Genomic DNA, 26,150 nt, shown 5'->3' on the forward strand with positions numbered 1-26,150 from the left:
CTCTTTCTAAGAGCTTAGGACTCTGCAAGGAAAACATGAAATCTACTCCTCTGACAAGCCTAGGATTTGCAAAGGAATACAGAAAGTATGTCATTAGCTTTGGGAAGCTGCCCCACACCTCAGTCTGCCCTCTGCTCTAGGTAATTGGTCAGCAAACTCTTAGGAATCTGGTGCTCACTGCGTGTGCAGCTTTCTCCCCCAGTTTTTCATGGTTTTTGTGAAAAGGTGAAAATGAACGTTGAATTCTTTGCATATCTTTACTTGAGTCAAAGTATGACAAATCACCTGGTTTTGTTTGGGGTCACTCTGTTGCTTCTTTACATCATGGAAAAAGCAAAACAAGGACAAACTGTGTTCCGTGCTGGGGCGGGGGAGCAGCTCTCCCCCCTCGAGCTAATTTGCTAATTCTGCTCAGACAACCTTCCCAACTGAGCACGAGGAGGAACAGGTGGGGAAAAATCCCAAATCAGCTACAAACAGGTTTGTTCCTCTGGGCGAGGGTAAACTCTCCAGAACAGCCGTGTGGCTCGGGGAGGGCAGACGGGGTCAGTTCGTGGCCGGTTCCTGTGGTGACCGTGGCACAGAGCTGGGCACTGGCTGCTCCATGGCACAGAGCTGGGCACTGGCTGCTCCACCCCTGCCCTGCCTTCCCTCCACACGGGTGGGGTCCTGCAGGTCGCTGTCCCCCTTGCCTGTGCAGGGGAAGAGGTTCATGTTTTCTACACCAGCAGTGTTTCAATCAGAGCTCTTAAGCACCTTTGCATCACCAGGTGACGTCCTGGGTTACCAGGGGCAGAGACATTTCCATTTGTTTAACTTTGAGAGTGAACCCGGAGTGTCCTGCTGGCCCCCACAGGTCCCTGGAGCTGAGGGATGTTTACTCGAGTGTTACTTTAGGTCAGCAGAGGGGTCTTTGGTAATTCTGCCTAAATTCATCTGCAGGACCAACCTTCTGGGTCAAGCAACCTGAAAATAAGAAGACAGTTCATGGAAGATTTTCTAAAAACATTTTAGTGTGTGTTTGCTTAAATCCCATGTGGTCGGAGCAGGAGGGACACCAGGCTTAGCACTGGCATTGCTGCTCATCCCAGGCCAGTGCTGGCACCGCAGGCTGGGACTCCTCTTTCGGGTCTGTGATGCCATGGAGAGCGTTCAGTCCTAAACCAGCCCCACAGTCCCCTCCTGGGCTGGAGCTGTGGCTCAGCACTGCTGAGTTCCGTGGAAATGGGTGCTTTCGGCTCTCAGAAGCAGCTCTGTTCCCACCACTGCCCGAGCCCGTGGGCTCAGCTGCTTCCTGCGCTCTCTGTGGGACAGACTGAGCTCTGTGGGAAGAGCAAAGGAGGAGCTGGAGATCACGGTGTCACCCTGGGCTCAACCTGGAGCTTGGCACGGGCCGTGTGGGTGGTGTCACTCGAAGATGCAGTATTCCCTGGCCAGGAATTCAGCTCTGTTCAGGCTCAGTCACCCCTTCCAGACAGCTCTCCTTCCCCAGCTGACCTGGGGAACGTGTGTTGCCTTCTCCCACCACGCTCCCACGTGGATATCCAGCCCTGGATGGCCACAGCCAGGACAACCGTGAGGTGAGGGGCCACCACGAGCTGCTTCAAGAGCAGGCACAGCCTTGACCATCCCAGTGCTTCCCAGATGCCTCTCCCTTTCCCAGACAGTGTATCCAAAATGTGCTGTGAGTGTCGGTGTGGAACAGGTGCTCATTCCTGACCAAGTGTTCCTATTTATTGCCGTGCTGTGGGAGCCGTGCTCGGGGCTCCTCCTCACCCACTCCGGGGCAGGTTGGCTCAATTCTGCTTCACCTCCTCGTGTTTTCAGTGTGTAAACATCAGACTCCTGGGTGGTGGTTGGATTCCATGAGGCCTGGAGGATTGAAGCTTTAAAAAAACCCCAGAAATGAAAAGTAACAAAACCAAAAAGCCCCAAGACCCATGTTGCTGTCCGTGCTTGGAAGTTGTGGCTCCTCTGTGGTGATGGATGCAGCTGGGTTGCAAAGGCCTTGTTCTTGAAATGAACAAAACAGGCTTTTTTTTCTTTTTTTTTTTTTTTTCTGGTGTTTTAATCCTCTCTTCCCTAGTCAAGAGTGCCTCCAGCCTTGTCTGCCACAGTTCCTTCCCTCCCGCCCCTCCCCGTTCCCATTCCCTAGGGGAACACGGGTGCCAATCCGGTGTTGCAGGTCATGTTGTCCTTGCCGGGCAGCCGGCGGTCGTTGAAGGTGTGCATGTTGATCACGGCGTCCGTCTTCACCAGCACGGGGGGCTGGGGCTTGTGCTTGACGCGGCGCTGGCAGGTGAGGGACAGCCGGATCTCGTCGGCCACGGCGCTGCAGAAGGAGCGCTGGGGACAGGGACAAACACTCATCAGTCCCACGGGCTCTGCTCCCCTCCCTGGGCGGCTCTGCAGGGCGAGCACGAGGGCTGGGCTGGTTTGGGGCATGGGCTGTGCTCGGCAGGGATGTGCGGGCCCCGGGCTGAGCCCTCTCCCTTGGCAGGGACTGTGCCTTTGGTGCGTTCAGTCCTGCACAAAGGCAGAGCTGGAGGTGGCTCTGGAGTGCCAGTGCCCTGTGATCCCTGCGGGGGCTGGCAAGGGTCTGACTCCCTCTGTGCTGGCAGTCAGAGGGCCATCAGATCCTACTGGGCCTGCTAGTGGGCAGCTTTCCCTCCTCTGTCTAGTCCATCACAAGGGCAGCTCACTTTGATTTCTGGTCATGCAGATAAATGCACATTCCACTTACTGCACCCGAGGAAGAGGGAGGAACATAAAAGCAGTTCTGTTGTTTCCTGAGCACTGATCATCCACTGTGGGCAGGGGGGCTGGGTCTATGATGCTGGTGAAGAGTTGATGAGACAGTGTGAGGCTTCCTGGTGGGCCCTGACTTATTCCTTTGGGCTCTTTGAATGGGAGTGGGGAGAAGACACATGTATGTTATGCCTGGAATGCAACAGGATTGCATGTGATGGTGGTGAGTGGATGTAACACCTCAGAAGGGTCCTTCCCAGAGACCTCTGTTGGTGTTTTCATGACTTAGGTGTCAGCTTGCTCAAAACTACCCTCCCAGTGTTTGCTGGCCTGGCTGCTGCAGCAGCAGATGACTGTGTTCAGGGCAGACATGACCATCACAGGGACAGATCAATGAGCCTCAGGGGATGGTGGCTTGGCAGTGCTGGATCTCTGCCCCCTCCCTGCCTGTCTCTGGGCTCAGGGTGTGAAGCCCTCCCTGCTGGGCTCCGGGGGTGCAGGAGGGGACAGGCAGTACCTGCTCTCGCTCCGCTGTTTTGCGCAGCTTGTAGATGAACTCCACCATGGCCACGAAGACGGACAGCACCAGGCCTGCTGCCAGCACGATGAAGATCCCCCCGATGTTCTGGATGCCCAGAGCACTGGCCTCCTTGTTCTCATCCTCAGGGCAGCCATTCCCCCGCCACCACTTCTCCTTCATGACGTGGAGCTTGTCCTCCTCCTGGAGCTGGAGGATGGCAATGGTGATCTTGTCCCTGTACGGTGACCCTGGGGAGGGGAACACCATTACACACAGGGGGAAGGTGGGACCAACATCCCACCAGACAGGGAAGGTGTCTGTGTTAAGCAGGGCAGTTCAGACCTCTCTTCAGCAGGCAGACAGTGTAAACTTTGGTATTTGGAACTTTGCTGTTGGGAGTGGATCACATTAATCACCTCTGTTGTGTTGGTGGGAACCAGCCCCCTGGGGGTCCCTGCAGACCCCCACTGTCACTTACCCATGGGCGTGCCAATGCCATAGCCTTTGGTGTCGATGAGCCCCCCGATCTGGGTGAGGTTGCAGTTCCTCTGGGTGATGTACTCGATGGTGGTGGACTCCATCAGCAGGGCGTAATCGGCCGTCAGGGTTCGCTGGATCCCCTCCTCGTTGTTTTTAACCAGCGCCGTGGGTTTGCTGCTCATGAAAGCCCACATTTTTTCAAACGTGGAAATTTTGGATTTCTGGAAAAATGATATCCCCACCCCCCCAAAATAAGAATGAATCTTCAATTTGCTGAAACCTGGTATCTTTTCAGTAAATAATAATAACAATAATAATAGCAGTTAAGAAAGGGTCACAGAGCAGAGCTATCCCCAATCTGACCTTGTCTTAAATACCTCTGTACTTTTACTGCCCAACGTTTTTTGGTTTCATGTTGTCGTAACAAGAGACAAAGGTCCCAGCACATGTTCTGCTGTGCAGGTGATTCAGGTCCTTGGGTGGAACTGAACCCTTTCCTGGCTTCAGCCAAGTGCAGCAAGACCCTGCAGACCCTCCTCGTGTCCCAGGCCAGCAGCAGATCTGCTGAAATGGATTAGTGTCCTGAAAAGGATTTGTTTACCCTTTAACGTTTCTGCACACTGAGAGAACAGGGGGGGTTTCAGAGAACATGGTTTTCTCTGCCACACACATTCTATGATATTTTTGTCTTTCCTCAAGCATGGCAAGGAAATATGTCTCCTCTGAGATATGTGCAACTGCCAAACAGATTTAATGTAACCACGTAAACAGAGGCACAGAGATACTCAAGATTGTCTTACGGCTAAAAATAAACATGGATATTCTTTCACTATCAGCAGACATTCTGTTGCAAAGATGGGGAATATGTTTTCTATCTTGCTATTCATGTGAATGTTGTTTTTTTTCTTCTACAAAATGTGTTGGGTGAGAAGAAATATGGTTATTTTACATCTTACCATAACATTTGAAATGTACCATTTATCTACGAGCACCTTCTGAGTTGTCTCTGCCACTTGTCACAGAAGTCATAGAATCCCAGAATCCCAGAATGGTTTGGGTTGGGAGAAACTCATCCAGTTCCACCCCCATGGGCAGGGACACCTTCCACTAGCCCAGTTGCTGGTCAGAAGTGGCTTAAGTTTTGGCAGATTCCCTGGACAGGCAGAGCAGTGCTCTCTTGCTGTGCCCCTTTGCTGTCCCTCAGATCCTCTCTGTTCCTCCAGGAACAGCACTTGGATATCAAAGCCCGTGTTCCACTGCTGCCTCCTCCTTCATGCACCATTCTGCTTTTCTGCCCAATTCCTTGTTTTTCCTACACCTCTTTTTGCCTTCTCATTTCATCAGAGGCAGCTTAGTCAGCCAGACCTGCTCCTCCACCACGCTCCTGGTCGAGGCTGGAGCTGGCTGGTGAGTTGGAGGGCTGGGAAGTCCCTGTGCTGTGCCCTGGACAAGGGCAGCTGCTCAGCAGCCACAGCGACTCAGACGCTTCAGCCGTCGCTGTTCTCCCTGCAGGTCTCTGTCCTTCCATGAGGAAGCAGGAGATGGAGCCCCAGTCCAGCCCAACTGCTGCTGCCACAGCTCCCCCTCATTTTGTCAGTATCACCCAAAATGTGCCAGCATTGGCTCTTCTGATGAAACCACTATAATTCACAGTGCATTATCTGAAAGTCCCTCGTAATGCTTTGTATTCCAAATGCCTTGCCCAGCCACTTCCTTTTTCCCAGCAAGTTTAGCAAAAGTTAAACAAAAGCTCAGGGGGTGCAGTGCAGTTCAAGCAAAGGCTGTTCCTCTGCCTTTAACCCCGTGGGCCCCTTCTCCTCTCCCAAATGCCCACGGGCTCATTTCTCCTCCATTAAAGCTCATGCTCATTATAATCCACTTGATGAATGTGCAGCAGAGGATGTATCAGAGCAAACTTCATTCAAGAGGCAGGATAATCTCCCTCACTTGAAAATCTGGACCAGTGCCTGTAAGGTAGATTTGTGGCATCTATCAAACCTCAAAGAGCAGCAAGAAATGTAGCCTCCAAAAGGATTATTAAATACCTGTGCGTTACAATGGGTAATTGAAATGAATCTGGTGCTCGGCTGGCTGATAAGGACTTGTTTAACATTTATATAGTTCAAATCAGAGGCCTCTGGGTTTCCTGGCTCTCCCTTTGCCACCTTCTCCTCCTGTGTTTAATGCTCCTTAGGTGTTGACACAGAGCTCTTAACATCGGTGTTCTCCCAGTTTAGAGCATAGAGCAAAATAAAAGGGCAAAAAATCAATAGACTGCATTTAGTGAAGCAAATGGGACTTGCATGAGGCACTGGAGCTCTTCAGGCAACTGAAATTCTATGGAAGAGAAAAAACACTTTTCTCCCCTTAAATCACTGCTTCTGACCAGCTTGAAAGGACTTAATTGTGTTTTGGAATGCCAGGAAGAGCATGGATTTCTCCAAGAAGAGTCCAGCTACTTCGAGTCCAGCTCTGAGCATCCCCTGGGCCGAGCACCCCTCCAGCTGGGGCTCCCCTGGGTCAGGACTGGCCACGAGGATGGAGCTGCTGGTCACTGCTCCCTCCTGCCTGAAGAACAGCCGGGACAGACCTCCGGACACAGGGCCTGGCTGTGTCTCATCCTGCTCACACCTCTCCCTCCTGCCAGTGGAGCTCTCCTCCATTTGTTGGGGGTAAATAACACCAGGATCTGCTCTGCTGTGCTCTGCATCCCAGTCAGCCGGGGTTGGTGTTAAATGAGATGTGTGTGTGAGAGCTGAGCCCCAGCCCCTCCGCACGCAGCGATCGCAGCGGCACCGACGGCGCCTCCAACTTCATTCTTCAGAGTCACAGCTCGGGAGCCACCTTCAATAACCAGTGCTGCAGGGCCAGTCACCCACATCAATTCATGGAATCGTTTAGAGGAGCCCCCGCGAGGCACCTTGCCAAGACACATACGCTTTTTTATCAGCCAAATTGGCAAGAAAGGAACTATCAGGCTTAAGATTTTCAATTCCAGCCTGTGTGCAAAAATAAATTGATTTTCACCAACTGAAGATCACTCACTCTTGAGGACTGAGCATGTACAAGTGAGTCTCTGTGTACACACACTCACACACCCGGGTTCTGGACTGCACGTGAGACCCGTTGTTGGTTTGGAGCAGCAGCATCCTCTGTGGGATGGGAAGGATTTCTGGCATGAGTTATAATGAACTCGAGATGCTATTCCTAAATTAATTGATCCGTGTTTATTCCTGTAACTCAATCTGCATTGCCAGGGAATAAATAGCTTCTCAAAAGTTCTTTTCATGAAGTCAAAATCTGCCAATGTGGTTGGTAAAACTTCTGCTTCTCGTCTGCCGTGGCCAGGTAGCTGGGCTGCCCAGGGAGAACCCTTGTGGGAGCAGGATCCCTCACCACAGAGATGCCCCAGGGGTGTCTCTTGGCTCTGTTCCATCAGGACCTTCTGTGATGTCCCTGGTGAGCTCTGCACAAACCCTCAGGCAGCCTGAACACAGACAGAACTGGTCAGTGCTTTGGGAATCACCTCGGGGAACAGCGTGCAAGGCGTCTGCCTTCCTCTTCCTCCTGTTCTCCACTGCTCCCTGAGCTCAGCTCCAGGATGGTGCTCTCCTCCTGCAGCCCGAGGTGGGCACAGACAGGGGGCTGCAGGGTCATGTGGGAGTTTGCAGCTGGTTTAACAGGAGCAGTGCAGGAGTGAGTTCCTGACGTGTGGGCAGGAGCCAGGCAGCAGTTTGTGCCGAGTCCTGGTGATAATCCATGCAGCAGGATTATTGGTGTGCTGCCCTCAGCCTCTGTCCCGGCAGTGCCGGTGTGCTCGGAGCTGCTCCGTCCCCAGGGGCTCTCCAGGAGCCGTGGTGCACAGGAGCCAGCAGGGCTGTGTCTGGGGTTCCCCCCTTCAGCAGAGGAAGGGCAGGGAAGCCACGAGCCCTTTGCTGTTCCTCCAGTGCCACCCATCCGAGGGAACACGGATCCTCAGGGGACTCCCAGTGCCTGGTGCTTGTCCCCCGGAGCTTTGTGCTGTGTGACAGGTGTCCCCGAGGGGGTGGCACTGCCCCCGTGGCTGTGGGAATTGCCCAGGCACTGACAGAGACCGTCCTGGGGGTGGGAGAAATCCTGGCTCTCCTGTGCCCCTCTGGACATGAAGGACAAGTGAGCAGAACATCCCACCCGGGTGCTCGCACTGCTCTAGTAATGGAAACGCTTGTCAGAGGGGACATCCCTGAGAATTCATCTCCATACAACAGTGATAATAAAATACACTGCATCAATAAACCCTGCCAGGGCCGTTAGAAGCCTGAAGTACGATTCTGATGGATAATGATACAAAGCAATAAATATACTATGTCCTGATGATTGTTAAAAGAGACAGTTTCCTTTTATTCCCGTATAAAAGTCATCTTGGAAAGCGCAGTTAAAGCACAGTTACAGCCTGGCTTTCCCTGCTGACTCTTCCAGGTTTATATGGCTCTGGAAGGTACCACTGTGCATCTGGCCCATCCCACAGACAGAAGCCATGGACCAGCTCCATGGCAGGAGGCAAATGGGCCCTCAGTAGCAAGTGGGCATTCCCAGAAATTGTTAAAGGACAAACCAAACTCCCAACCAACCTCTGCTGCTGCCTGTCACAGTAAGGGTGCAGATTCAGGAAGGGCAGTGGCTCCTCAGCCAGGTCAGAGCCCAGAGAAGTTGTGGGAGAAGGAGGTTCTTTGTAATTAAACCCCAGCACATTTGCTTCCTCTAATGAGTCTTGGCAATAAAACTGGGGAGGCCTCCTCAAACTGTGGCACCCTGTGCCTGCTCCAACACTGCAGCACCAGGTCCAACCTGCCTGGTGAAGCCTGGACTGTGCTTGTCACATATTCCCTTCTGCATTAGGGGGATGAGGGGGAAGGAGTGTTTCCCAGTGGAGGTGTGCTGGAGCCAGTCTCATTCCTGAGCCAAGGGCTGGAATCTGCCCATGCTCCTCTTGCCTTGCCAGGGTGATAATTCCTTAATCACCCCTCGTTTCTATCCCTTTATTCTCTCTCTTGTTTTAAGTGGGTTTTTACAGGCCAGCAGTGGTTTTAAAGGTCTTTTTACACCTCTCAGTTTCTTTCCATTTTTGAGGCAACAGTGGAATCTGACTGACTTCTGAATTTAATTAGGCTTTAAATAGAAGAAGTTAATGCAATTTGATTGTGATGTACTGGTGGTGTTACCTTGCCCTGGATCTCAGAGGTTAATAAAACTGGTCTGCATTGATATGAATAACTGAAGGACAAGAAAGATATTTCAGCTGTAAAAAGTACTGGTCAGGGAGGGCACTTTGCAACATCTGTCCAGCTGCAGGTTCCATTTGTGCTCCTCTGTCCCTGAGGGCTGGCTGGGTCAGCCTCGGGGCTCCCTGGGGCTGTGGTGGCAGAGGCACGGAAGGAGCTGGATGCATCAGATGTGGAGATTGGGAAGATGCTTTAAGGAATGTAAGATTTTTCTGTGGGGCTTTAATACAAGCCACACCTGTCCCGTTGTGCCTGGCACGTGCTTTGTTTGAGGGTGTCTGAGCCAATGTTGGATACATCCTCCAAAGCTGTAAAATCAGTGTCATTTTCTAACTGTGACTTCAGTTGGCAACAGGGAGGGAGGATTTAGCCTTGGTGGGACTCAGGAAGGCTGCCCTGTCAGTCTGCACGAGATGTGAGACTGAAGGAACCCGCCTGTGAGGAGCAGCAGCGGTGGCCTGGGAGGCTTTGTGTCTTTGGGTCTTTGTTCTCACTCCCGTTGGCCTCAGCGTGTTGCATCTCTGCCTGGAAGGTAGAAAGCCTCTGCCTGGTCTCACCTTGAAGAAGGTCATGGTAGCTCCATCCTTCACTGCTCCGTACTCTATTTTTGTCTGCTTTGCCAAGTCATCTGCCGAGTCGATGGGGGACTCCATCCTCTCCACCGTCAGGAAGGCGGCGAGGTTGGCCGTGTAGGACGAGATGATAATTAGGGTGAAGAACCACCATATGCCACCAATGATCCGTGTAGACAGGGCCTTGGGCATCAGCTCCGAGCCTGGGGTGGGAGAGGGGAAGGGCAGGGAGGAAACAGAGGGAAAGGACCCGTTTTATACGTACTTATGTACATTATATACGTACATATACATATATATATGTAGGATTAAGTTTCACTGTCAAAACTGTAACAGCTATGCAATTGAAGCCAACTGGTTTTGAGGCAGATTACCCAGACATCTTGCATGCGAGGACATCAGTGGGGTTTTTGTAGCATTTGCAGAAAAACCCTCTCCCTCGATTGCTGACCTTGGGTACAGTGCCCAATTTACAGGAAACGTCCAAACTGAAGTAATTAACTGGGCTGCTTTTATGAGATTTAAATAGCAAGCTATTTATGAACTTTTATGAGTGTTTTGTTCTGCCATTTAAAAAGTGCTTTGCTTTTATATGGATTATTTTCAAAGGGCTCACTCTGGGGAGTGTGTTCAAATACACAAGGTTTGAAAAAAAATCAAACAGCCAGAGAAAGGAACTATCAGGGTCCAGGGCTTTGAATGCCAGTTAGAAGGGGGGAAGCAGGAGATGTTACAGCATAAAAGGTGTGGTGGGTCTGGAATGACTTTCATTGAGCAGACACGAAGGGCTAAATGGGTTGTGCTATTTTTGTAATCGCCCCAAACACCTTTTAAAGCCAGGCAAGAGCTTTGGGTTTGAAACAGCTGCGCTCAGAGGATTTATCAGCCTGGAATGTGCAACAAAGATTGGGCTTTGCAAAGCAATTTTAGGCAGTGTGGCATCAAAGCAGAGCTTGGGGTGTAGTTTTGCTCCCATCTGAGTGCAGCAAGGAGGCACCAGGAGGAGGAGGAGCCCTGGATATTGAGGATGCTTTGGTTCTCCTCGAGATCCTGCTCCTTCCCCGTTCCATCTCCTGCCCTTTGATGCATTGGATGCTGTGACATCAGTCCGGCTTTGAAATATTTTTCTTCTTAGATGCAGAATTGAGTTAAAAAGAATACAGCTCTTTTCATTTATCAGCATCTGATAAGGGGATGATTCATCCTGCTAAACCATCTTGCTGGGAACTGTCACAGTCCACGAGGGCAGCCGAGATCCAGGAGGAATCTCTATTACAGGCAGGAGCTCTGTGCCTGCACCGAGCCAGTGCTGTGCTGCTTTTGCTCTCTGGGCATAACTACTGGTACACGGTAAATTAAAGTGTGACAAATGTTTGACATTTCCACTTATTTCTATTCCTGGATTTTCTGCAATTAGATCACAGCTGAATTTCGTTCCTTATTCAGAGCTGCTCCCAAGCTCCCCCCCTGCTGCCTTCTGAACAGATTTACTCTATTCATTCCATCTCTCTGTATTCCCTTTGCTCTATTCCGTGCATGCACACGAGTGTAATCCCATCCATATCCCATTCCCAAGGCCCTGTCATGGGAGTGTCTCACACCAGGGACACTGAAACCAGTCCCCTCAGGCAGTGGCTGCCGAGCAGGGGCTCCCAGGGAGCTCCTCACCAGGAGCTTCAGGCCACTTCATGCTGCTCAGAATGACCAGGGCAGGGAAAAAATGGGGACAGAGCAGAGGGCAAGGCACCCTGTCTGCTGGGAAAGCTGATTTAGAGCAGAGCAAGCCAGGGCAGAGATCCTGAAATGGAACAAAGGGTTTGAATCAACAGAAATAGGAATTTACAGATCTGTGGGATGTGGCTGAGTTGGGTGAATGAGGCAGCTGAGGGACAGGAAGGCAGGGTTCCCCCTCAGGGCGTGGTGGTGGGTGCTCAGAGGTTGCAAACAAACCAAATTTTAAATTAAAAAAGCCACACTGGCAAGTGGGTGCTGGGCAAGGGGCTGGGGTAGGCAGGGTGTGCTGCCCTACCTTGCTGCATCAGCGCTCCCATCCCAAACCAGAAGCTGTTGAGGAGGGTGAAGTTGTTCTCCACGATGTCCGAGCCCGGGTTGCAGGGATGGGCATCGTACCACTCGTAGGGGCTGAACCTGCAGCACAGGGAGAGAGGGTTAGTCAGGGTGTGGTGGGACAGGATCCTAAAGGAGCAGGAGAAAAAGGGCCTCAGTGCCTCTGGTGCTGCCGGGCTGGGGCTGCTGACCCCCTGGTAGGAGGTCTGGGAGAGATTCTGACTCTGCAGAGGTGTCTGGGAGAGATTCTGACTCTGCAGAGGTGTCTGGGACAAACAGTGGTATTTCAGGGATTCTCCCAGCAGTGGATGTGGAAACTGGAGTGGGATTCAAGTTAGTGAGAAGCAGAACTGTCCACCGTCCTGACAGGCAGGAATTCTGCCCAGTCAGGGCACCAGCAGAACAGTGGAATTTGGTGCAGGTTCCCTGTGGATTGCTGTGACACTTGGCACTGTAGCAGGTGGTGGGAGAAACTTATTCCCTGCAGGGATGTATTTCCGTGGATGGCCCTGCAGTTCTTGAGCAAAAATGAGATAATTTCCTGTGAACATCTCTGCAAATCCTGCCCAGGATTGGCAGGAAAGCACTGCTGGGAACGAGCTCGTTTAGCCAGGATCTGGGGAGGATGCTCAACAGGAGAGACGTTAGTATTTTTAGAGCTGTTTATTTACATTTTCTGAGAGTCCCAAATTTTGCAGAGATTAAATTAAAAACATAATTGGTATAATTGCTTTTGAACCAGGCATTAATTATCATCTCCGCTTCCTTCTGGAATCCCTGGAGATTCACAACAGCCCCTTCTCAGAGCCCAGCCCACAGCCTGTGTCAGGAGATGTTTCCCTCTGTAATTCTCCGCCAGATGTGCCACCACCCAAGGAGACAGTTTGTGGCTCACTTCCAGGGGTGCCCTCGCTCACAGAGCTGGATGTGTTTGGAGAGAAGGGCCCCAGCTCTGTGCCAGGTCCCTGCTGGCACTGAAACCTGCCCCTGGCACACGTGGGTGCAGAGCTGGAATCCTGTCCCGTGGCCGGAGCAGGGCCAGGCACGGGAGGGTCCGGGGGATGGACCACCCCAGGGGATGGACCAGGCTCTGCTCGTGCCTTTGGAAAGGGTCACCCTGGGCTCAGCTCTCCCACTTTTGCTCCTATTTTCCACGTGCAATGTACAGTTCAACAGCCTCTCCTCTGCTCCGGGTTATCTCACCTCCTGCAGCGGGGCCGTTCCCTGCACTGGGTTGGGGGTGTGGAACCAGAGGTTCTGCTCACCCAGACAGTCCTGCTTGTTCATTCAGGCAGTGGCTGGGCTGTCCTTGCTGCCCACCTCTGCTTTTTAAATCAGAGGAAATCAGCAAGGAAACAAGAACCAGGCTGAACTCAGACCCAGCTTTACATGCTGCTTATTCCTTGTAACTGGCTATAAATCACCCCAGAGGTGGATAAAGGATGGCACCTCAACCTTTTCTGTCGGATAAAGCCAGAATTCAGGAATTAGATTAAAACTTTCTTGGGCTGCCAGTGAAACACTATGAAACAGAAAGGGAATGGGTGAGATCAATGAGCCTGGTGAGATGACACGCTGGAGAACTTCAAGGTCTCTGAGCAAAAACCTACTGGTGCTGCTCAAATGAGAGAGAAATATTCAGAAATCTGCAGAGCAGCGACAGTCTGAGCAGTGAAACCATTAGTGGAAGCAAGAGGTAACGAAGGAAGGAGGGAGAGGAGCTCACTGACCCCATGCAGCTGTGGCCACAATCCATGGGGAGCTCAGGATGCTCCATGGATGGATTCCCTCGCCCACAGGTGCCCAATGGGCTCAGAGGAGTGTTCCATCAAAAACTGTGATTGTTTCCCTGTCTCTTTTGGCCTTTTTTGGCAGGGAAATGGAAGCATTTCAAAGAAGTTTTAAAGTCCTAATGCAAAATACTTCTGAGTCTAAATTGCATCTCCAGAGAAATTTCCTGTGGGTGACCCAGCCCTCAATGCAATGAGGAGGGATAATGAACCCACTGCCCCTTGTGCACCCGAGGGGTGGGGGTTGGGAGCAAGGGCTCCATCAGTAAAGGACTGAAAGACTGATTAAAGGAGAAATGGATCAAATCCATCCTTTGCCTGCCTCTAAATAGTCCCCGAATCGGTTTTAAGTGGCATTGACCAATGGCTGTGGCAGGAGCAGAGGACTCTGGTGCCTGGTTCCAGAGACTCATGGCTTTGAATTAAGGCTTTGCTGTTTTGGCTGCGGTTTCCTTCTGAGAATTGAATTCCAGAGGCCTTGCTGGGGTCAAAGGCAGATATTGTTTCCATTACTTCTGAACGCAGTAAATATTTTCCCTGTGAAATCTCTTGCTTTCCATCTCTATGTGTTAAAAGATCATTCCTGCAGAACCTTAATTACCCTGAATACTTGGTGTTCTTTGAAAGAAAGATGACAGAAGAAATGTCGGGAACAAAACAAGTGAAAAATAAACAGTAATCACAATATTTTATGTGTTGGATTTCAGCCAAAAATGGCCTGATAGAGAAAAATTGTAGTATTTCATTGCAATTGATGTGATGCAGGGAGATGCTGAGGCTCATTTCAGAACAAAACCAGAGAAAAAAAATATAGTTCTCCAGGTTTTCATCCCTCAGCACCAGCAGAGAGCCAAGGCTGGGCAGAGCCACTGTGCTCAGACAGAGCATCTGGATGTCCCTGTTTGTGCAAAGTGGTCTCATCAGGGCCTGTCCCAGCATTTCCTTCAGCCTTTCCTCAGTATTTGCTGCAGTATTTTATGTGCAGATACAGTTTGCACATTTAACATGCTTTGTAAGTGGGGTCTGGACAATTTGGGCTGGATCTGGCCATTATGAGTTGGGAAAAATAAGCTCATGAATATAAAACTGTGTTTGAATTGCCACTGCGGGCTGCACAGGCAGCCTGGTGCTCGGTGGCACTGAAGGCAGCAGTGCTGTGGGAGCAGAGCCCACCCAGCTGTGTCCTGCCCAGGGACAGACAGCCAGGGGCTTTCTGCCACTCATCCCAGGATTTCTCCTGCTCGTAATTGCCTTGGGTCCATTTTGCCAGATGAGAATCTTTTCTTGCTGAGAACATCTGGTTCTCTCTGGCACAAAGCAGAACCACTGAGGGCCTCACCCTGCCCCGCTGGAGCCCCCATCGTCTTCCCAGGGGTTTCAGCTGGTGGCAGGGAGGGTTCTGAAGGCCCCACTGGTATCAGTTCGATGGGCAGTAGTGAGAGATGAGTGTCTGACTGCAGGCTGGGCTGAGGAGTCTTCCCTGGACGTGTTGTTTATGCACAATATTCCATGGAGGGCTGTGTGTGGCCGGGGGGGGCGGCTGCCCCGGGGGGGGGGAGTGCCTTGTTCTGGTTTAAAAGGTGGGATCATGGATTGAGAGCATCCCTGGACTGAGTCTCATCAAAGGCTCTGTGGAATTAGCAACACATGTAAATATATGCAAATTATGATTTTAAATATAGAGGATTTAAACATGCTAATTAGATGCATATTAGTGTTGTAAACAGACACATTGTCAGATCTGTGGCAATGGTTTCTCCATTCTTTTGATATCAGGGAGGGTTTGCTGGAGCTTTACTGGTGGAGGGATCAGAGCCAGGAGCAGCAAATGGTGTGGGAGATGGAGCTCTGTGTCCAGGAGCCAGCAGGGTGTGGGAGATGGGAGCTGTGTCCAGGAGCCAGGAGAGGCTGGGGAGGGATGTGAGCAGTGACTGAACAGGACGTGAATGGAGAACGACACAGAGCAGGAAAATTACCCTTCACGTACCAGAGAGGGGCTGATGAGATGGAAAGGCAGCAAAATTTCCAAGATCATGAAAGAAAGTGCATTTTAAAATTCTTTCCTGCTGGCAGTGTGTGAGAGCAAGCAGCCCCCAAGGGGATCCCAGTGGTGACACGGGGTCGGTGTGTCCCCTTACCTGGCTATGACAAAGAGCACGCAGCTGACCCCCAGGTAGGCGAGGAGGATGTACATCCAGATGTCGGGAGAGAGGGGGTTGAGGAAGGAGAACACGCTGGGGTTGGTGCCGTTGGGTTTCCGGTACAGGATGCTGACCCCCAGGGTCATGAAGGGCTTGGAGAAGTCGATGGCTTTCTCCCGGACGTGGGTGATGGTGAGAGGAGCCACGGCCAGGTCAGCTTTCTGTGAGCAGCACAGAGGGAGGGGACAGGGCGAGAAGGAAAGGAGGAGTTAGAAGCTGAGGTGTTTCCATCTCTTCAGAGACACCTACAGCCCTCACACAGCAGAAAGGGGCCAAAAAGTGCCCCAAGTGCAGCCTTGGGGTTCCTCCCTCCTGTTGCACCTGGGGACATGTGCTGTGAAATACAGATGTGGGGTGTATGATTTGTGCTGTGAAACAGTGCAGCCAAAGGGAGGTGTGACAGCCTCTGCAGCTCTTCCAAACTGGTCAGAAAAATGTGATTTTGTGGTGTTACAGTGTCAGTGACCCTCGCTGTGCCTCCTCACTGGGGCTCTAAGCAGAGAGCAGCTCTGTGTAAACCCGCCGTGGAGGGGTTGTTGTTGTCCTTCCTTTCGTGCTGCTTTACTGATTTCTGTGCTATTTCAGTGAGTGACCACATACACCCTATTGGTTCAGAGCTGTGTTCATTCCTCTCATTAAATATTCACCCAGGTTCTTAAAAAAGCCAGAAGAAAATACATCCAAGGCTTTCTCAATGTCACCCGCCTTGCCTGGGCTTTGCAAACCACTCTTTGGGACTGTGGACTTCCAAGGAAACGCAGGCACATAAATTATAGCTCTGAAGTTGAGCAGAACCTCCCCCTGTGCCAGGAGCTCGTGCGAGATTTATTTAACATCTGGTTCTGAAAATTAAAATTCTGCATTACCCATGAGTGATAATTACCTAGAGATGGAGTGGATTTGTCATTACTCACAAAGTTTAAATCAATATGAGCTGGAACATGCTTTGCTCCAGCAGGAACTGGGGGTTCACTGTAGGAACTGGAGCAGATCCCTGGCCTGTGCTGGGGGGGAAGCTCAGGTTAATGGTCTCGTTTGGCCCTTCCAAATCTGTGATGAAAGTCAGTGGAACATTTTTAAATAGAGGAATCTGGGCCTTTTACTCTAAGAAGAGTCTCTACAAGAGCTGTTGTCCATTACCCGTGTGTGTGAGTGTGAAAGGGATCCCCTCTCCAACGAGCGCAGCCTCAGAGGCCTGAAGAGCTTCAGGAATTCTGTAACAAGGGTAAAAGGGGGGGTGTATTTTGTTCTAACGTGGCTCTCCAGCTGCGCCCTGGTTAGTCCCCTTTCCTTCTCACTTTCCAAATGGAAATAGGTTTTTAAACCAGGTTGGTGCAGAAACAGCCCATTTGAGTCACTGGCACTTGTCAAAACATGGGGAAAATGGGAACAATATTTTCCAGGTGAGCCTGGTGTGCCACCTGTGGTTGTGGTGACATGGGTGGAGGCTGAAGGACAGGGGTTTGGAAGTGGTGGCTGCTCAGCCTGAGGTGGGAACGTTCTGCATCCTTGGGACCGTCCTGGCAGGTTTGGAGCTCGGCTGCTCCCCCAACCTCACAGCACACCTGGGAATTTTGGCTTAGTGCTCCCCACAGTCACAAGGCAGAAATGCAAAAGAAATGCAGCGTTTTCCCTCCTCCATCACTTCTGTGTGGGTGTCCTGACTCACCAGGGAAAAGCGAAGGAGATGTTGAAGGATTTGGCTCCGAGTTTTTCTGAAGGAGGGAACAAACGAGCAGTTCTGTGGCCAGAGCTCGCTGGCCAAGGGATGGGCTGAAGGATCCTCAGCCAAATTTGTCACAATGGTACAGTGAGCAAAGGAACAGCCTGGAGTTTGTGCTTTGCCATGGAAAATGAAGAGAGAGAAATCTGCATGGACACCCAGGGATCCAACTGCTTTTAGTGCAGAAATAAAATTTTATTCCATTGGTTCCTGAGATGTGCTCCCAGCCCGTGTCCTTGCAGGGAATGTCACAGGCAGGCAGGACGGAGCATGGATTTGGGAGCCCGGGCTGGGGTGTGTCCTGAGCAATTAGAGGCAGTGCAGGGCTGCAGTTCCATATCCTTTTTATCAATGCAGATCTTTCTGAAGGTGGCCTCTAATTAAAGGTTTGCTGACGGAGAGGATCTAAATCAAACCCACCAAGGATGAAGCTTTGATTTGTCGTGCTCTGACGTTCCAAACCGGGCAGTCAATTACCAGGCTCTGGCTGCTTCCTTCACTCAGCCCTGACTCTTGTGCTGTTGCACAGTCAGGTGGATTTTATTGAAAATGAGGAATTAGAGCAAGTGCCAGTGGCTTAAAGGCCCTTGTCCAGCAAAACCACTTAAGCCCATGCCTCTCTTTTCCTGGAGCTTGCACGCCTTCCAGGCGCTGTACATGTTCTTAAGTGTTCTGCTGAATTGAGGCCAAAAAGATGAATTTTGCCGAGGCAGCTACACACCAAATGCAGACACTTCTCCAGCCCACCTCGAAGGGTTTGGGTCTCCTCATTCCCCCAGTTACAGCATTTTCACTTGGCTGGAACGGCTGCGGGTTCACCGGGCGTTCAGCACAGGGACGATCACATTCGCTGCAGAGGTATTTGGCTTTTATCAGAAAATGCCAAACCTTATCTCCAAGTTCTCAGCTATCAGGGGGATGTGGCCTGTGGGTCAGAAGAGCTCTCACTGTGGGAATCCTGCAGTGCCCGACCTTGGCCGGAGCCGGGCTGCGGGTGAGGGTTGGTCATGGCAGAGCCCAACAGCTGAGCACCCAGACAAATATTTATCCAAGAAAATAAGCTGCCTCTGTGCTTATTTTGCCAACCTGCCTTAGGTATTTACATAAACTAATCATGTGTGTGTTGCCTGAGAGACAGAAATAGTGTGTGTTTTACTGCTTTAATTGTTATCCAGGTGTCTGTCTGGCAGCACCAGCACTGTCCTCCCTTGGTCTCTCTTGCCACTGCCAGTGCTGGGCCTTCTGTGCTGGATTCCATCTCTGTCCCCTCCCTGCTCTGCTCGCTTGGCTGCCGTGCCCTGCTCCTGTTCCCTGTGCCCAGATGAGGGGCTGCTGCTGGGGCAGGTGTGGGAGTGCTCTGTGGGAGCCCTGAGCCTGCCCAGGGACAGGGGAACACTCCCTGGGAGCAGGGATGCTCCAGGCAAGCAGGGTTAGTGTTAACTGCCTGACTCCAGCTCTTAACGGCTGCTCTGGCAATCTCAGTCCTCATTTAGACATAATTTTTGTCATTGAATTTATTCAATATCAGTGGTGAATTAAGAACAGATGTCGACAGGGAAAACCTTGCTGTGAGCTGAAGAGGAGGAATGAGAGCCATGAAGTCCTGTTTGGGCTCTTGTAATCTTCACTTTAAGGAAGTTCTTCAGAGCTGGAGCTGCCATTAATTGTACCTGAGGGATGTGAAGCTGAAAGATCCTGGTGAGAATGGCCATACTGTGAGAGACAAGTCCTATCCTAGGGATTCCTGGCAGATGAACCAGCCAGGGAGGGGCAGGCAGGTCCAGAGACACCTGCAGAGACATGCAGAAAACTTGGGGTCTCAACATCCACTTCAGTGCTTCTATCACCTGATCCCTGAATAGGACCCAGTTATGAATCCACCCAGTTAATGATCTCAGCACAAAAGGAAAAGCTGCTCTGGCTCATTTCCATCCCCTCCCCAATGCTGAGGTCCTGCAGTGTCTAAACAAGAGGTGGAGGGCACTTCATCCAGTGAAATTGTTTTTTCCCCTGTTTCTGGCTCTGTGGCTTCCAGACAAAGCCTCAGTTCACGACACTTGAGATGAACCTCCACCAGTGCAGGAGCGTTAATGGGGAGCTGGCAGTGTGCTGCAATATGTATTTCTACCTGAATCTGCTGTCAATAAATGTCCACTTCTTGTGAAAGTGTTAAATCAACCATCAGGAATCGTCCCTAAGGATGGATATTACATCTTCTCTACAGTTACCATTGGCAGGGATTTCCATTAGAAACCCTGGTATTTTCCATACCTGTTTTATTCCCACCTGAAGTTTCAGATTGAATGGCAATTTGATGTGCACCGTTTCAGCAGAAGACAAGTTTTATTTGTGAACAAGTTTGTGCAAAATGTCCAGAACAACTCATTCTGCTGGTTTTATGGGATCCTGCCCACAAACAATGGGGAAGATTTGCAGGCGTTGCTTTGCCAGACAACTGGAATTTATAAATCAGAACGGATGGGCCACGGTGTGCAGTGGAGCTTTGCTTGTATCAGTAATAATTTCTATGAATAAACATCAATAGCAGTTCACTGCTGCTGAAAGGAGGAGGTTTGGCAGTCATCAAGTTCCCTGTTTGTTATGGATAAAGGGCTCGGGAGCTTCTCTGCATCACCTGGGTGCCCCAGACCTCCCTGAATACCCAAGTTCAGCTCTCACAGCCCTTCTGATGAAGGCAGCTCTGCAGGAATGGCCAGAGCGGTGACAATAAGCAGCAGACTGGTGAGGGGAGAGGTTAGTTCTCCAGGGAATGGGCTGAACTCCCTCAAAACAGGGATTTTTTTCTGCTGAGGACGAGCAGCAGATGAAAGGCAGCGGGGCAGGGCTGTTGCGTTCAGCTGCGCGAGGCACCTGGCAGACAGGGTCGTGCTGTGCCTGCTCTGATTGCTGTTGCTTTTCCTGTTTATGCTTAAGGCCAGACTAGAAACGCAGGGATTTTACAAAGGATCATAGCCCAAGGCATCCCTGCCTGTGGCCAGGCATGTCTGGATCAGAGAGCAGAGGGGAGGGGGGATGCGTGACTGCGCCAGCCGAGAGCACTCTGTGTAAACACCTCTGCACGGGCCTGATTTACCCTCTGGGAGCCTGATTTACCCCCTGGGTGATGGCACCCACCCCTCAGACACTGCTCTTGTCACCCCCTGGGCTGCCCCTGCCCAGCTCCTCTCGGGTGCCTCTCCCAGCCCAGCCAAGGCCATCCCGAGGCACTGGCTGCCCCTTCCCTGCCCATCTTCTCCAGGTTTCAGCCTTGGATCAGGCTATTCCTGGCATGCAGAATCTGCCACTCCCAGGGCTCCCAGGCTCTCTGAGCAACAACAATCACCATTTTAGCCTCTCATTTCCCCCCAGGAGGACCCCCTGCTCTGCACAGGCTGTTCTGTGAGCCCACCCCAGCTCAGCCCACCTGCATCCCAGCAGTCCTGGGGGCTCCATCCCCTGAGTTAAGTGGGTCTTCAGCACAGACTTAATCCTGACCTGGCTGTTTGGAACTCACGACATCCCATCTGCTTTATTTTCCCACCTGAACGATCCCCATTGGTTTATGAGAAGGGGACACTGAACATGGAGGAAAGCCAGCCCAGATAACAAATTCTCAGTGTGGGCAGCCCTGTTTTCATCACCACAGCTCTACCTGAATGCTGTCTGCAACACTTTTCCTCCTGGGTGTGAAATGAACTTGCCCGTTGCAGTGTCCATGGGTTGTTCCTTTCCCCACACCATGGGAAGATGCCGCCGAGGAAGGGCCCATCTGGTTGCAATTTCACTTTTTAAAGCTTTACATAAACACTGCTGTAAAAAGCAATGACGTGCAGATCAGGGAACTAATAGCTTCATGTGGGGCCTCAGCAGTGTCATCAGCCCCTGCAGACACACTTCAGCCTCACAGGACAGAGTGCAGAGCTCCACCTCTGTCAGAGGACAGCTTACAAGAAGAGGGGATTTGGTCCTTTCTGGCTGCTCTGTGTTAATTTGCTTTTTAAATAGTTATCCAAAAAACACCATAGTGCAGGCTGACCATAAATTTTGTGTTAGTTAATGAGGTTGTTCCCCACACCTTCTGCTTCATTTAGCTGACCACAGCTCTGGGAATGGCTGAAGCCCCCAGGGCCCTGTGGCATCTTGCAGGACAGTGGAGGTGGCACAGTTTGGGCTCAGTGACTGCTATTCCCTGTATCTTATTTCCCGCTTTGGAGGGATTTGCTCCTTCCAAGCCCGGTGCTGCAGCCTCTGCAGTGGGAGCCCCATCCCTGCTCCCGGCAGCGGGTGTGGGGTGGCAGGAGCTGTGTCCTGGGGGGCTCTGCCAGGGGCACAGTGGGCACTGGGTGTTGGTTGGGATTCGTGTCACACACATCACTGGGAGCGCAAAGCACCAGCCCTTCCGCTGGGACACTGTCGGTGTGACAGGCAAAGCTGTTGTGTAAGAGGCTATAAAATCTGTATTTTCAGCTGCATGGAGCTTTCCAGAAGCAGAACCAGCAGGGCAGGTTTGCACAGGCGGTGGGATATTCCCCTGTGAGGCAGTGTCCTGCTCCCCAGGGCTGTCCCCACGTGCCCTTGCCGTGCTCCTGCTCCTGGGTGAGCTCTGCAGTGCCTGCTGCAAACTGACTGTCACCGTGTCCCTGTAAGGGACATAATCATTATCATCTGCATTTTACAGATGGAGGAAGCATTGCACAGAAGCAAGTTGTCCAATGTCATTTAGGGCAGATGAGGCAGATCAGAAGCCCAGCCCGGCTCCCGAGCCAGCCCCAGCTCTGCACGCAGTGACTCACCCAGCAAACATGTTCCTCCCCCAGGAACTGTACCCCATCCTACGGATGGGGGATTATTTTTATGCCTTTGCTGCCTAGGCCTTGGGCTCAGAATGTAGCCAGGACCTGGAGAGGTGGTCCCAAGGCTGCCCCAGTGGAGCAGGACATTGCCATTCAGGAGGAGAGCACAGTGTTACAGCTCTTGCCCTGCCTGTACTGGGGAGAGGAGAGAGGAATTTTGTCCTCAGCTTTTCTTCCAGAGACCTTCTCTGGGAATCAGATATTCATAAAAACTCCAGCTTTCCTCACCTCCCTAACTGGACTCCTGGGATCACAGGATGTGCTGGAGGCAAGATATCTAATTAGGGAACTGAGCAGGCTCTGGCCGCGAGTGGCGGTTTCAGCCTCGGTGACGTTGTGGTGGCTGCGGGAGAGAAGCTGTCCCTGCAGGGTCCCTGGTGTTTAATGGGGTTTTGGAAGTGGCCACAGAAGGAGAAGCACAGCTGCTGTGTGGCAGAGGGAGCTTTGTGTCCCAGGAGACTTCAGAAAATAAGTTGCTTTTATAGAAAATAAAAAATTAAACTGTCCAGTGCACACCTGCTCCTGCAGTCTGGATACCTCCTCTGGACTGGGCTGGCCTGTGTCTGGGACATGCCTGGGGTCCCCAAGCCTCCTTGGTGCTGTGCCCTGGCCCATGTTTGTCCTCAGGAGCCACAGAGCCCATTTCTGTGCAGTGAGAATGGCTGTTTTCAGGAGTTCCAAGGGAATGTTCGGAAGAGCCAGACACAAAGATGCTTTCCTGACAGCTGATGTGACATGGAGCCAGGCGGGGTCAGGAGCTCGCTGTGGGTGTCCCGAGCCAGTGAGCAGTGGTCTCTGTCCCACCCCAGCCAGCCAGCCCTGGGGCCAGCCTGGGGCCAGCCCGGCACAGCCACCCTGGCACTGCCCCGGGGCCTCACTCACGTGGTCGATGAGCTCCTTGATCATGCCGTTCCACTGCCCCTTCTCGTCCTGCGCCCCGTACTTCCCGTCCTCCACCAGCCGGATCTCGTAGGAGAAGCCCAGGATGATGGCCAGCTCCTTGAGCAGGTCGATGCAGTAGCCCTCGAAGCGGTCGTTCCCAAACAGGGCCGTGTCGGACTTTCGGAACATGACAAAGGGCTCCTCCTGCACCAGGGGAGGCAGAAAGTCCCCATCAGGGTCAGCTGGAGGCCGGGCCACCCCTGTGGGTCAGCCCGAGCCACCGGGCACCAGCTCTTCAGGCAGGGCTGGCACCGTGACATGTTGAGAATAAATTAACTTTGCACAGCACATCAGCTAATTAGCAACCTTGTTTACCCCACAAAATTTAATTTTGTCTCTCTGAGCAGCCAACTGTTTTCCATTTGGTAGGATTTCAGGGAGAAAAATAACCATTTCATGCTCTGAAAATGAAGTGTTAGAAACAGTAAAAGAGGGGGAGGACAAACTCACCCCTGAGTCCTGCACCCAGGAGCTGCAGCGAGCAGGGGGCTGGTGAGGGAGCTGTGCATGGCTGGGGCCACCCCAAAACGTTCCCCATGCAGCTCGTGTTGCTCTGTGCTGGCACCACCTGATGGACACGGGGCCCTGCTGCTGCCCAGGGAAGCTCTGTGTGCCTGTGCTGCAGGTACAGCTGCCCTGGGAGGGCTGGGGGTGCAGAACCACGGCAGAGCTGAGCCCCAGCACAGGGGAGACAGAAGTACTCGGTGACCTGTGGGTCTGTCCCCTCCAGCAGGGCATGTGAAGTCACACAGTGAAGTCCAGAGCCCTTTGGTGACTCTCAGGCTTGGGCAGCCACCGAGGACGAGGGACACTGGGGAGCCCGAGGGAAAAACGTGTGGAGGACAGATGGAAATGGGAAAGGATGGTGGGCAGCAGGAGGGTGAAGCATCTACAGCAGCGAGGCTGTGGCTCAAATCAGGGGTGTCTGCAGGGCTCCTGCCCTTGCTGGGGGTGGCCAGCGAGGGGAGGGCTCGTGCTTTGCTCTGGTGACCAGCCCCTGTGGGATTGCTCGGGGATGGGGGGCTTGAGGAGGTAGGAGGGGAGGTCTGGACCCCTGGTTAGAGCTGGACTTGGTGGGGGTGGGCACCCTGCCCAGGGTGTGCTCCAGGGAGGGGCTCAGGGCCCAGAGTGGGACTGTGCCAGCTTAGAAGCTGCTGGTTCTGGTCACCTGTCAGCCCCCCCTCTGCCCAGGGACCTGTGTGCCCCTGGATGGGACAGGGGGCCCGTCTGGCCTGGCAGCAGGGTCGGGGGGGGATGTGGGAGTGCCTGAACCCCCCTTGCAGAGTTCTAAAGCCTGGCTGATCTCATCCCGCCCGTGGAGCTCAGCCTGGCACGCGCAGCTCGGCTCAGTCCCGCTCTCCCCCGCCGCCTCCTCGGCTCTCTGCTCTGGAATTAGTGCTTTGTTTGGGAATCAGCTGAATCCATGGATCCTGATATAAATACACTGGCTCCAGAGCAGCCATAAAGCACTATTAATTTTGGGAAGCGCTGTAGGGATTACATACATATTTAACAGCCGAAGCACTGAACATTAGGACGCCACTCGCTTCAGTAATGTATCTCCAGGTCTCAAACATTTCCTAGGGGGTAATTCTGAACTCTGTGAACCACTTATTCACGGACTATTTCACAATTTATTACTGAAAATGGCCAGACATCCAATTCACAAGCTCTCTCGGTTTGCTAATCGATTTCTCAGTGAAGGTGCCCTCAATTTCATAACTTCACAGTTCCCATATTGCTTGGGGAGAGCAGTGCTGGCTGCTGGGGTAATATTTCTCTTCCAACAAGTCACTGCAATATGAGCAAAAGGGGAAAAAATAACCTTTCATGCTTTTCCTTTTAGAGGCTCCTCCTCTGGCTTTTCTCCCGTCATTTACAGTAGTGCAGAAGTACAAAGGGGTGTTGCAAATGCAAATAACATTTAGGGTTGCACTTTATATTTTAGACTCCAGTATAGGAAATGCAATTCCTGCAGAACTTGGGTCTGAGCACGTTCCCTCTTCCTGCAGGCACAGGGATCACAGGGGGGCTGGGGCTCCAGGGTGGGTACCCCATGGCACGTGCCCAGGCCCACAGAGGGGCACAGTTAATGGGAACTGATATCACCCTGTGCCTTATGTAATTTGTAGATGCTCGCAGAGCACGGGGTGGAAATGCTGCCCGAGAAAAGCCTGTCCAGGGCAGATGGCTGACAGTCCCCTCCTGGCCCCGTCCATGTGCATTATGGTGTGGCCTTTGAGGTGCAGGGAGTACCACAGCCCGGGCCCAGACCTCTCCACAGCCATGGAAATGTTTCATTGGAACAAATGCCATGTGGTGGATGGGAAGTTTGTTAGGAGGAGTGACTGATTTGCAAGGAGAGCTGCAGCAGCATCTGCCTTTGGCTCACATTCTGCTTCCACTCTGCTCACCCCCTGCTGAGGGACACAACACCTCTGGTTCCAGCCCTTCTTCTGCCCTGGACCAGGTGTTCCCTTTCTCTGTTCCCCTCTGGGTACTCTCAGTCCTATTCCTTTCATGATGCAAATCCCCACTTTATCAGGTCACATCCTCTTGGGAAGGGAAGGACGGATCACACTGCTCTGGACTGGGGAATGCATCCTCACTGGCCCTGTTCTGTCTGTACCTTTATGTTCCCTGAAAACATGGAACATAAAAGGGCCAGAAAATTTCCCAAGGCAAGCCCGTAACTCAGCCCCATTTTGGGCAGGTTGGCCAAGGGCTGATGTGTTTTGTTGCTTCCCAGTGACAAACCACGAGCCATGTGGGACCCAATGCCACCAGTCATAATTCATTAGCTGGCCAATAAAACCTCATTGTGATCCAATGCCTGCTGTCAGATCCAATAGTGAGCGGGAGAACAGAATGCAGCACGACGGGGGAGAGCGGGGGAGACCCGGCAGTGAGCTGGATATCCCTGATATCCCTGATATCCAGGGACAGGGCACCCCAGAGCAGGGACAGGGCACCCCAGAGCAGGGACAGGGCAC

The 26,150-nt window shown here is 52.1% G+C and overlaps 1 protein-coding gene across 1 annotated transcript in view; it reads right to left on the reverse strand.

Moving 5' to 3' along the window:
• Nucleotides 1-2,065: 2,065 nt before the first annotated feature.
• The window catches only part of GRIK3 (glutamate ionotropic receptor kainate type subunit 3), an 88,866-nt gene continuing 64,781 nt past the window's right edge, over nucleotides 2,066-26,150 (reverse strand). Inside the window, exons 10-16 of the mRNA XM_027668658.1 lie at nucleotides 23,098-23,301; nucleotides 15,577-15,800; nucleotides 11,611-11,729; nucleotides 9,567-9,784; nucleotides 3,747-3,969; nucleotides 3,266-3,516; nucleotides 2,066-2,346 (exon numbers count right to left, since the gene is read on the reverse strand). Of these exons, the coding sequence (XP_027524459.1) occupies nucleotides 2,152-2,346; nucleotides 3,266-3,516; nucleotides 3,747-3,969; nucleotides 9,567-9,784; nucleotides 11,611-11,729; nucleotides 15,577-15,800; nucleotides 23,098-23,301 (1,434 nt within the window). The 3' untranslated portion in view covers nucleotides 2,066-2,151. The remainder of the gene's footprint in view (nucleotides 2,347-3,265; nucleotides 3,517-3,746; nucleotides 3,970-9,566; nucleotides 9,785-11,610; nucleotides 11,730-15,576; nucleotides 15,801-23,097; nucleotides 23,302-26,150) is intronic.

Source organism: Corapipo altera, unplaced genomic scaffold (assembly GCF_003945725.1).
Source record: "Corapipo altera isolate COAL_440 unplaced genomic scaffold, ASM394572v1 297, whole genome shotgun sequence".
NCBI lineage: Eukaryota > Metazoa > Chordata > Aves > Passeriformes > Pipridae > Corapipo > Corapipo altera.